The sequence below is a fragment of the Centropristis striata genome, chromosome 18 (assembly GCF_030273125.1).
Source record: "Centropristis striata isolate RG_2023a ecotype Rhode Island chromosome 18, C.striata_1.0, whole genome shotgun sequence".
NCBI classification, from domain to species: Eukaryota; Metazoa; Chordata; class Actinopteri; order Perciformes; family Serranidae; genus Centropristis; species Centropristis striata.
The window spans coordinates 17,240,682-17,253,582 of NC_081534.1; the positions used below are offsets into that span (position 1 = coordinate 17,240,682).

General features: G+C 39.5%; 1 protein-coding gene across 1 annotated transcript; it reads left to right on the forward strand.

Annotated features, from left to right (window-relative positions):
- Window positions 1-239: 239 nt before the first annotated feature.
- On the forward strand, window positions 240-11,828 carry epm2a (EPM2A glucan phosphatase, laforin). Its single transcript, XM_059356998.1, has 4 exons — window positions 240-601; window positions 1,545-1,719; window positions 5,550-5,794; window positions 6,496-11,828. Exons 1-4 carry the CDS (start codon window positions 355-357, stop codon window positions 6,777-6,779), a joined length of 951 nt encoding a protein of 316 aa, XP_059212981.1. The 5' UTR covers window positions 240-354; the 3' UTR covers window positions 6,780-11,828.
- Window positions 11,829-12,901: the final 1,073 nt, after the last annotated feature.

Genomic DNA, 12,901 nt, shown 5'->3' on the forward strand with positions numbered 1-12,901 from the left:
TAGTAAACTAATTAACAATATCATTTTTTTTCTCTTCATTCAGTCTGTATAACAATATGACGTTTTTATGCGGAATGCTTTCAAAAAATGACAGTGAGTAATTTTTTTTGTATTATCAAAATGAAGTTAAGGGGGGTTTTAGTCTTTGCATGGCAGTATAGTGCCCCGTAATTCTGACAGAGTGGGACCTCATTCTTTCTAGCATGTCTTTGCTGCAAAGTACAAGATCCGGCTATTTTTAGACTACACCGTACAGTCAATGGGCCAGGCAGACTTTGTACAATAAATGCTATAATAACACAAGCCCGCTACACTACACGAAAGAGGTTGTATCATTTAGTTAACGCTGCGACAATGTTATTCCGATTCGGTGTCATTCTCACTCCGGACTCTGCGGATGTAGAGGTCTTTGTTTTGGGTTCGCGTGTGGAAATGGGCCACTGGGACCCGAGCGGAGCGGTTCAGATGAAAGCCTCACGGAAGCTGGTGTCAACACATGAACCGTGTCTGTGGATCGGCGACGTGCAGCTGGCAGAGCCGTTCAAAGACACGCTGTGGTTCAAGTTCGTCAAAAGGGTCGGAGGCATTTATATCTGGGAAGGTATACACCATTACTGTGATGTTAAGCATCAGGTTGAGCCGCATACTCAATGATATACGAGACGTCCCACAGATGTCATGTAATTCCCATCGAAAGTGACGTTTCAGGGAAAAGACGAAAATAACGCCATTTTTCGTTCATATTGTGTAATGTATCATTGTCGTCACATGATGGCAGCAAAGTGACACTTGTTTATAACTAAATCCTCAGTGGCTCAAGATTTCAGTGCACTTGTAATGCTTATAAAATAAAAATGTTTTAACTTAGACTTTTTGCGAAGCAGCAATTCCACAGTGTAAACACATCATATTACAATTAAAAGTCCTGAATTCAAAATAATATCAAAGTACAATTTATCTATAGAAGTGCAACGGGATCATCCGCAAAATTCCCTTAATATCAACAGTATATGAACTAGGAATGTGATACTGTTCATTATTATATTACTGGATTGTTATAGTTGACAAATTAACATGTAAGCAGCATTTTAATGTGGCTGTTTCATTATATAGCTACTGTTGGGCTGTTGAACGATCATATACATTTTACTGAACTAAAATCTGCAAATTAACTTGTTACTGTATCCGCCAGATGAATGTACTGTAGTGGAGTAAAAACCTACAATATTATAGGTAATATAAGGAAAGAAAGTACCTCAAAAGTAAATGTATTTTTTTTACTCTCCACCACTGACTGTTACTATTAGGGACACATTTTCTCCTTTTGCATTCGATGTTTAAATACTTTTTTTGTTTAATGCAACATAGTTCTTTTTTCCCTGTAAGAAAAACTATTGGCACATACCACCTGTATATGTTTCAAATAAGAGTAGTTCTGGCACAGGTTCACCTACTTAGATGTGCATGGAGTGTATAGAACACTTGCATATTGTATATAGCCTAGTATTTGATCACCTGAAGAAAGCCTGTCTTTTTTCCACCAGGTAGCGGTCCTAGTCATGACAGATGTTGTTCGTATGACGAGAGGAACGTGGTTGACGGGGTGTACTGCCATCCGATTGGTCACTGGATAGAGGAAACAGGACACACAGATGAGATGAAACACACCACTAACTTTTACTTCAGTGTGGCAGGTCAGAAGGCCATTCATTTCTCCAGGTAATACAGTACAATATACGCTGTTAGCATGACGTTGTGTGAGAATGCATTGTCTACATTTCATGAAGCAAGAAGAACATGTCACATTTTTTTCCAGCTAAAATATTTTAGAAATCAGAGTGTCAGTAAGTTGGCAGCCTGGCTTTGGACAGTTGGAGGTCAGCAGCATGGCTGACAAATGGAAAGTCAGTCCTGCAGCCTGAATGCAAATTGCTGAGGTGTACTTTAGCTAGATGCCCACCAGCATCAGAGCCTCGGGGTGTTTTCTTTTTGTTTTTGTTGTTGCTGCTGAGCTTTGCCTTTCCCCTCCCAGTTAAAAAGAGGATTTGGTCTGTGAGGGTCAACTTTGCGTTAAGGATATTCTGTTGGGATTGTCATTCATTCAGACATCCATATATTCTTTACCTCACATCTATAGTGTCCAGTGACAGAAAAAGCCTGAAACCTGCTCACTGCTTAAGTGCTCCTCTTGTAGCCTGTGGCAAGTACAAGAGAGATCCATCACCACCCCTACTTAAATGAAATGTGAAGCTGGTTGGAAGTTTTCTGCCTTTGTAATGTGAAATCCGATGTGTGTACCACATTAAATAATACTGAAAATTAATGAGGTCCCCCGGGGGCCAATGAATGTTCATGCTCAAGTGTGATTGTTTCTTGAACAACACTGAGGGTCGAATTAGCTCCTCTTTTCTTATCTTCCCTATGGTTTTCAAACATAGCCTTTTTTAGTAAGGCTTGTGGATTAATCTATATTCTCAGTGAAAGTTTGAAGATATTTTTATATATATCTTACATCTGATAGAGAAAATTCTTTTTAACTACAGTGTCCTGCAAAGGACAGACCAGTCATGTCACACTGCCCTTTTGTGATGAAAGTCATCTGTCTCTTACAGGGCAGACAAAGCCTCAATCACCCTCTTATGGCACTCACTCCTTTGTTTTTTAACCTTGCTCTCTCCCGTTTATTCATGCTGTCTGTCACTTGCTAGACCACTAGCAGATATATTATTAGCTCATCCTTGTTAACGATCTCAGTGAAAAGGAAAGGGCAGTCAAAATTAATTTTTAATTTTCAAGGCAACTTTCACAGTAGGTATAAGGTATTTAAATCTTTCCTATACACAAGTCTATTAGACTGATGATGAGCTGTGTGTCAATTCATAACATCAGTCACTCTATGCTTCAGTTAAAATACAGAGATAAATGTTTATCACCTAATTCTCAACAGATACTCAACTAAATCTAAATAAATGTGCTAAAGCTGCTATAAGGCAATATAGCAATGGCAAGGTTTGTGTGCACTGTCACCCATATCACTTTTTGTAATCTGTCATTGATCTATGTTTTAGTTACGTAGATTTTGAGAATCTAGTACTATTTTAGCATTCTTTTAGAGCACTAAAATAAATTCTGATTTGTGTGTGCCTTTCTCTCTTTTTAACTGGGAAGTGACTATGTTTATACTGTGCTCGCATGGTTCTTAGGGTGGCAATGTCTGTTAAGCAGTTGATTAGTCAGTAAGCCCACCACTTGGTGAAACTGTGCATGGTCTGCCATGAAATTTGGTGCAGATTTCAATGGTGCCCAGAGAATGACTTTCTAACTCTGGTGCATCAGCCACTGGGTTAAACTAGAATCACTGCCTCATCTTTGCATACCTCTGCAACAAAGAGTTTCTGTTTACATCCATGTCCATCTAGACTCATAAGTAACCATAACAGCAGACATGACAAATGTTGCTGCAAAAAATCTAAAGTTCTAAAATGTGAATGCTTCACACACAGCTTCAATCCGGCAGCACAAAAGATTTATACAATCATCAGTTTCAAGGCGGGCACCTAACATTAGTGTCACCAATTAAGTATCAGACTATGCATCTCACCTTCTGTTTCTGAGTGATGGTGTAGATTAATAGCCAGAAAGTGTTTTTGCAGAGCATTATGATCGACCTTTGACCTTCTGGATATAAAATCCCTCTGTGTTCCTGAGATAATTGCTGGGATGTGTTGATGGACTGTCAGACAACCTGACTACATATTGCCTCTAGCCAAGGCATTGCCAACATGGAGGCATAAAAACAACATTCATTCAGTCATTTTGTTTTACTGTGATGATGTGCCCGCCTCACAGACTAAAAACACACATCTATGCTATAACCTTTTATAATGCATGAACAGTAGTCACAGACAGGCTTAGACGACAATATGATATAGGCTGCAACAACAACGGTCAACATTGTTGGTTTGGAGGATGGATGCATGGTTATATTCACCGAAGTCTGTGTATTGATGAGCAAATAGTCACACATACAACACCGAGTATACACTCAATTAAGCCACCCATGCATGCCTTCCTCTTGTAAGGCACATACTCGGTGCCATGGTATGCCATGCACAGCAGAAATTAACCCAGGACCCCTGAGGCAGTGAGCACATAACTTGCATAAGAATGAGCAGGCTTGGCTGGTGCCATCAGGTTTTAATTTGTGTCCGAAGACCTTACACGGCTTATGTCAAGGACCTGTGTTCGGTAGGAAGCACTGTGCCCTTGTAGCTTTCCTATTAATAGCTTTTTAAATTAGTCTCTCAGACCTTGCATCCATGTAGCCCCAAGTATCATACACACTCACCTCTGCAATAACTCATTATATGATTCAAAGAGTCTTAAACTCACCGTCTAGCAGGTGTCTCATCTCTCATGCTGGTATTCAAGGGAAGAGGAGGCCTAAAGGTTACACCACCATTTTTGTAATGAGTTTTTATTACTGAACAGGAGTCAATTTATAAAATCAACTTGGAACAACTGAACGCTGGACAAAAATATATATCCCTACATTGTTAGGGTTAAGTAATTCTACCAAGAATGATCACATATTGCTTGTACTGGAAGAGACTGAAATAGTGTAACTGTAGTATATGAACGGTTAACAGTTAGGTCGTTTTTTACACAATTTGTGCAGTGTAACTTTTGATTTTTTTTTTTTAAAAGTCCAGTTGTTAAATGATGATGTCTGTGAGAGTAAAAACAGGTGTATAATTCTTCAAGGGGGAAAGGAGAGTTGTTTCACCTACAAAAGCCATTTTGCAGTGATTTCTTTTTCTGCAAGGGAGAGAGGTCATCTGATAACAATAAGTCAAGACCACGGATTTTAAATGCGGTGCCACTCTGGGACATCACAGATTAACAGCGTCTTTCCTTCCTTTTACGTTTCACCTCCTCTAGTTGTTGACTTTATGCATGCTAATGAGCACTGGATGGAGTCTGCCTCAGCCCATAGTGGTCAGGGGGAGAATAAGAGGGACAAGAGGTAAAAAAATACTGCTGTGAGGAAGAGAGGGAGGAGAAAGAAACACAGAGAGATGACACCTTTCACTTATTAGTGATCTGCTAAGGTCTGCTTTTCTCTGATCTGTCTGTGCGAATAGTTTTCTAAAAATAACTTGCCATTTTTCTCACGATTAACTGGAAATTCTGTGCCAGCTGTCTTTCTCTCTCTCTCTCTCTCTCTCTCTCTTTGCCAATTTCTTGTTTTGCTTTCTCTGTCTGAAGCTCTCTTTAAACCTTTAAAGCCAAGTTATTCTATAATACAGCTATAGCAGAGCTGTAATCCATTCATCACATTTCTTCGATCTGTAGCTCCACTTTTAATCCTTTGTGCCTTTGATCAAACACCACTCTTACTGTCTCTACTGTTATCTGGTAATATTAAACCGTACAACATCTTGAAAGTTTCTTAGTGGGTAGTCAGGTTTCATGAACCTCACCGCTTCAGCATCTTTGACATATACTGATATGTATAAATGAAAATCATCCCTGCTTGTTGTCCCCAGGGTGCTGCCACGTATTTGGCTGGGCAGCTGCCCTCGACAGGTGGAACATGTGACTATAAAGATGAAGCATGAATTGGGGATTACTGCGGTGATGAACTTTCAGACCGAGTCGGATCTGGTGAACAACTCTGATGGCTGCAGGCGCAACCCTGGGGAAGCCATGACCCCAGAGACCATGATTAATTTGTACAAAGACTGTGGTCTTGTGTATGTGTGGATACCAACACCTGACATGAGCACTGAGGGTAAGGATGATTCTGTTCATTCAAGAATATATTCTGTAATGAGTATTTAGTCAAGTCTCTCACTCTTTCACCAACAGTGAGTGGACAGACACAGCATGGAACTGTTGGAGACTAAACATCTTTCTCAAAGACTTCGGCTTTGTGCATGCAGTACAGTGCTGTCATGAGCCTGGGTCATCCAGCTGTAAAACTCTCATCATACTCACAATGACAACCTTCACCATGCTGTTTTTTCCCCTTACAAAGCTAATTAAAGGTTCAATTCAAATAATTAAGGGTCAGAAGACAAGTAGGACAAATTATTTTAGTAACAAATCTAGATGAATGCAAGAAACAAGCCTCAAAAGGATCTGTGATTGACGGAACTATTCCTGACTATAGATGGATATTATTAGTAATGTGATGAATCAATTATAAATCTCTTTCCATTCTATTCAACCAATCCCATAAAAAAAGACAGAAACCAACAAGTGCTCAGGAAACTACTGAGGTCTTAATAATAACATACACTTCTGAGCTGTTTTTAAAAAGTGAATTCAATGGAATTAATGGGCTGAGTGCCACACAGAGTAGGAAAATGTCTAAATATTGAGACCAACTCACACACTGTTGGTTTTGGTCTTTTAATGGGATTTGAAGAAGAAAAACACATCGCTGGCCTTCTTCTCAAGCATACTGTGTGTTATTGTCTTCTTCCGCAGGTCGGATAAGGATGCTTCCCCAGGCTGTGTTCTTGCTTCACGGTCTCTTGGAGAATGGCCACACTGTCTATGTTCACTGTAACGCTGGAGTTGGCAGGTCAACGGCAGCTGTTTGCGGCTTGCTCATGTACATCCTTGGCTGGAGCATGAGGAAGGTGCAGTATTTTGTTGCAGCAAGGAGGCCGGCAGTGTACATAGATGAGGAAGCTTTAGTTAAGGCTCAGGCAGACTTCACCCAGAAGTTTGGACAACTGCGATCATCGATCTCTTTCCCAGAGACATGAAAACCAAGTGTTCTTATACAGAAGTCTTCCAATTTGAAGCAGAATTTTACAGTTATGAAAGCTCCACTGGATTGGACTCTTAGAAAGAAAACCGATTCCTGACAATGTGTGAAAAAATATATTGCGTAGTCAGCAAGGAAGCTGCTAGAAGGTGAAACAAGCTATAGTAAGGAAAGTTACTTCTAAATGACCCACTTCAGTTGAGTGGCTTTCTTGTTGATACCCAAGTACCTGGAAAGAGTTCTGCTGGCAAAGATGTTTCAAGCAATTAATCCTACTGTGATGTGTTAGCTTTTAACTTCAAGAACTGCCCAATGCCGTTCAGCACATAGTTACAAATTGTGCACGTGGAGTCAGCTACAGGACATTTAAATACATAGTGTTGACTTTTGACAATGACATAGTTTATCAAAATAAAATTCACTTGAATTAACTGGTCAACTTGATTTTTTGGAGGAAAATTAATTGTTTACATGAATCAACTAATCGGTAAAATAGTTGATAGATGAGTTAGTGGCAGTCATAGAAAGAAGTGTTGATGCTGCATGAAAATGGCACTCCTCGCAAAAGCAACAAATCAATTCCAAAAACCAAAATAACGACAATGCCTCTCCCTCTCTGTCAGAGCAGTATTCAGCTCCAAGACATTGAAGAATACAGCTCCACCCCATCTCTCTCAGAGAGCTTGATAGCATTTCATCTTTATTTATTAATCCGACAGATGCTATTTCGACCTATCTCCTAAATAACAAAAACAACATCCCTGCCAGACCATTTTAATGCATACATAATAAGACATTATTGGAATACGGTTCGTTGTCAATCTTGAATGTCTGCCTAGACTCCTGTTGAGGATATATTGCTTTTTTAAAATACAGTGTTTTTGTTACCCGTCCTTGATTTAGGAAAAGTTAGTAGATTAGATGGGAGGAAAAAATTTCTCCCCAGCACAAGTCATATTTTCATTACCTTTCAGTGAGCCCCTTTAGAAGACAGCACCTCATGAGTTGTCAGTGGAGATGGGTGGGTGGATTGAACCATGCATGTGTGCTAGGGGAAACATTGTGGATTTCCAAACATTCTAAAAATATTCACAAAAACTGAATATGATATGACTGACATGCTTTTCTTATTTTTACTGACAAAGAAATGGGTGCACTGGTTTGAGGAAAAGTACCGTGCATTCCATACAGTACTGTATGTGTGTGAGAGCTGGGGTCTGCTCATGTAATTGGTAAATATGTTGTGTCTTTCCCCTGGGTTATTGCCAGTGACTGATGTTATATAATATTTGCAGTCTACATGATTTCCAGGATCTGCCAATCACATACACTGGTTCCACAGGATCCTTGCATTCACATTAAAGTAAGCATTAGAGAGCATTCGCAAATGTCAGAAAGATGGCTTTTTATGGTGCAGAGGAATCAACAAATGTGTCTTCAATTCCATTTAATCTAAAATGTGCCATGAGAATACACTGCGTACCTGTGTTTAGCCTATTGTTATTGCTTTCAATGTCCCTGAAAGCCATCTAAAAGCTTGTATTTATTACATCTGCTCTTCCTTTTACAGACACATCCATTCTGCCGATTTAAAACATCACAGACTCATTCTTTAAATTTGCTTCTGCAGTACACCCCTTCATGTAACCATTAATGGATCCATCAACCATTTTTCTCCACCGTAAAGTGAAAAAAACAACCTATAATGACATGAAATAAATATTTCGCAGGAACAACCTTTTAGGATGTAAATCACATTGAATGGTTTGATGCCACCATCTTAGCAGAGAGGCTCGTGATGATAATGCATTTACATGAAAGGTGCACGGCAAAAATTATTCACATTATCGAGTGTTTTGTTCATGTGTATAAAGTATCCAAATGAACGACATAAAAGACAGTTATGTGCAGATTACAATAACATAACTGCAGGGAACACACAAAAAAGAAACAAACCAGCTGAATTGAGATCGTCTTTAATCATTAAAACTGCTTCAGTTATATTGAAGCTATTAATCAATAGTATAGGTCACATTAGACAAGGATACCCTTGTAGCCAGAGCAGAGGGGCTTAAATCCCAATTAATTGGACCCACATTATGATATTTAGTGTATTTTAACAGGCAATATTGATTTTTTAAACTGCTCCGAGCAGTGTCAGTTTCAGGTGGCTGATTCAGATCAGTTCATGACAGTGCCACAGTCTGATATCAGGTCAGAGACACCAGCCAAGAGTAAAACAAAAAAACCAAAGCTGTGCGCAGGTGTTACTGCCAAGTTTAACATCTACAGAATCTCACCAGCTGTGAAAATTGTATCATTATTGTTAGCAACTGGAATATTGCCTTGTCAGTGTATCAAAGACAGCAAGTACCCTGGACAGCCCCTGAATCCCTGGTGGCCTCTGAACTAGCACTTTGGACGGTGGCCATGACACACAGCTGCAGAATGCTATCAAAGATCCACCTGAGCTGTACAGGCAACCAGGAGGCTGCTGTAGACTGTATGCTGATTCACTTATTGTCACATTAACCCGAGTCATGCCACTGATGGACACTAAAGCCATGAGGGAAAATGTTGGGTCTGTATCCATCAACTTGTATGTTAGATGTTGATTGTATAAAATCACTGTACTTAGTAAGTATGAGTCGGATTTTTGTCCATTGTGGTTTGTAAGAACAACATTGAATTATCCAGGAAGTTTCATCTCCAGTCTTTTAAGCTAATAGACATAGTATTTGTGTCCAGACAGCGGAGCTAATGACGATGCAAATTATTGCGCAGCCCAGAAGTGTCCCATTTATATACATTACATTCCCCAACCCTAATCATCAAATCATTGAGAAACGTAAATAATTCTACATCAGACTGCTGCCAGTCAAATTCTACGTAACTCAGCCATGTAATTGTGTATTACAATTAAATTTCAACAGCTAAAACAATGACCACACACCTGTCAAAGAAATTAAAGCCAGCTGAGTGGGTACACCAAAGATTTACAATACGGTACTACGTCTTTGTGACGTTTGCATATTAACTTATTTGTTAAACATTAAATATTAGTTACTCCTGAATTGACATTACCATAAACTTCAGATTATTTTACAAGTGAAGGGGGTGATATATCATAAAACTTTGTTGCCAAATCAATCTCCTGAACAGGTGGTGCTTCATAACATCTGGGTTACCAACCCCATGGTTGTACAGAGTGCAAGAAGACAACACAAATCAAACTGTGTACAGTAGTTATTTCTCTATGTAAGATAAATATGTATATTCTATGGCTATATTTATTCAACCATTGCCTCATTTCATCCAACAATAACAAAGCTGTTTCCAATAACATGCCAGACACTCAGTCCACGTCTTGCAAAGGCTCATTAAATGTCCCTCTGCTTTATTTTGCATATCTGTGAGATGGATGAGCAGAGCTATTTAATGTCAGTAAGGCACACTCACAAGAAGACATTATTTGTTTACTTTCTCTATTAGATATTATTATCTAAGCAAAGCAAGTCTATTTCAGCTCAAGAGTGAATTGTGTTTTGTCCAATAAGACTCATGATGATGATTTTGAACATGACCTATGCCCTTTGAAACGTTTACCATTCATCTTCCATGCAGTTCTATTAGCAAGACCAGTCCGCACTGACCATTCATTCATCATAGAGAGGTAGAGCTTTTTCACCTGCACAGACAGTCCCACAAGTCCCACACACAAAGAGCCACAAACGATTTATATTCATCACGTCAGTCTAGGCACCCCAAGTCAATTTACTTAATAGATTCCAAGTCCAGGCATATCATTTGCATGGTGTGGGCTCACTGTGTGCTTAAGAAAAATCCAGCAATGAAGACATTGCTCTTGACTTTGCTCCCGGGCAGAACTCCAGCCACCCTGGCAGGTACTGACTGTAGAGGGAAAAGTGTAGGGATGCCGTTTGACCAAATACCTCCTTATATACAGGTTTATTCTACCATATATACTTCAAGAGCTTGCAATAGCAGCCTTTCTTGCTGAAAGAATGGTGGGAGGTTTCTCTATACAGCTTAAGAACATCTGACTATGAGGCATTCTATGGTACAATATATGAAGGACATGAGTAATGTCAGACATTTGAAAAAAAGTTAAAACAAAGAACAAATCTGGGGGCTTCAGTGCAGCATTGTTGAATAATAAAAACATCGGAGGTTGCAAGACTTGGACTTACTCTGTGAGGCTGAACAGCAGTATTTTTATGCGTGTGCCACACCAAAATATGGCTTGTCTCCCTTCAGACCGCCACATACAACACTTTATGGACATGAATTCCGCCCAGTGTTAGAAATAATCTGTTATTCTGTCTCTGTTGTCTGTCTCTGTGCATGGGGGTCACTCACTGTGTGACAAAGGTCACTATCTGCATGGGTAATTCACTAACTTTGTGTGTGCCCTCTCTCTATGCAATTATGGATTAATCATGCAATATGCTTTTGATACAATGATTATGATCGTGTGTTAATATTGGTTTAGAAACTGTGATTACCTTAAATACATTTATCCCAACTGCTTGAATTGAGTAAACTTCTATAATCCCAAAAATATATTGTATGTTTCATATTTTATGTTTTATATTTTGTGTGCACATTGCAACATCTGTGTCTCCAATTAAAAGTTTGGATAACAGGTCAGGACACGGACTTGGTGTACTGGGCAGGGAAGATTACTGCCTGGTCACATGACGTGTCCCTATATAGATTAAAACTGACGATCAACGGATCAAGAGGGTGGCACTTCCTGGAAGAGATCTACCTTCATTTTTTAGCAAAATCTGTCAGAATATAAAAAAGGGTTCAAGGGAAATGAGACTGGTCCAACCTCCATGAACTGACCAGCCTATGTCATGTCAGGGACATGTAGATTGAACCCAGAGATCTCTGTAACTGCACATTTCTTGACGTATTGTAATAAAATGTAAAAACTAAGAACTTGGACATCTCCTGCTCATCATTCCCCATCAAACGATCTGCGCAGAGAAATAGGTGAGAGGTTACTGTTGGAGTCAGATAATTTAATTTGAAAGGTTTCCTCAATGCATTTCTCTAATACTTGACACCGACAGCTGCTTTTTCCAAGGGGTTTTGCTTACTGGAAAATGTTGACCTTTCTCCACACTTCACCTCCACTGTAGCAGTTCAGATGAATGCTTTTGCAAAACCCATTTGCCATCGTTCTAGTGTACGGCAACTCAATCACACCAATGTGGTCCAAGCTAAGCCAGTGTTTGGGTTGTGATAGCTTTCAACAAGTTAAGGTGAAATATGACATGGTAAAAATGTATAAAATATGGGAAAATCCCTATCACGTAATAAGAGACCTTAATCAAACCTGCAGTTTTCCATTATAAACTAACAAGCATTATGTTGCTTAGTATTTTTACTTTTCAAATATATTTTTGAATTCACGGTCAGGTTTGAAAGTGAGTTTGTGGTCAGTTGTGGTGCCGTGGTTACAGTTATCTCTCTTTGGCCTGGTTACTGACTTTTAGTGAAGATGATGAGCTGTGCATGATGGAAATCAATGACCATCCTGGAGGTATTGAGGTCAAGGCCATTATCCCCACACCAGTCTTAGGACATGTCCATCTCAGCCTGGAGCAGCCCCTCAGAGTTAATGGTTTCCACATGTTTTGTTGCTCTGACTGGCTGTAGGTCTCTCAAGGTGCATCCAGAGACATTTTGGTCTACAGCCTTTGATAATGGCACTTGGATATCGAAAATGAACTGAGAGGTCCTAGACTAATTCACATTTACGATTTGGTCTGGTGCTGTCAGGCTAAGGAATTATCCAAGCAGCCAACATGTGCTAAGCCGGTCTTTTTGCCAACTGAACTTTAATGCATTATTTGCAGTCTGAGTCACTCCTCAAGCAGCTAGTGGCAGTGCCCTACTGATATTCAATAATATCCAGCCTTTGTCCCTGGGGGACCATAACAATGACTGGGCTGATATATGCAGACTCGATATTTCTCACACAGGCTATGTGAATACAATCTGAAAATTGTTTATTGCTATAACACATAAACAATGCACCCAATTAATTTCCTAATCAGTTGGTGGGCTTTTCCCTTATCTAAGGGG

What these genes read in the sequence shown, in the direction of transcription:
- epm2a (XM_059356998.1), top strand. Translation starts at nt 355, where the DNA reads ATGTTATTCCGATTCGGTGTCATTCTCACTCCGGACTCTGCGGATGTA. An exon ending in AAGGCCATTCATTTCTCCAG is followed by an intron (nt 1,720 to 5,549) that starts GTAATACAGTAC and finishes TGTTGTCCCCAG; the next exon opens with GGTGCTGCCACGTATTTGGC. An exon ending in ACCTGACATGAGCACTGAGG is followed by an intron (nt 5,795 to 6,495) that starts GTAAGGATGATT and finishes CTTCTTCCGCAG; the next exon opens with GTCGGATAAGGATGCTTCCC.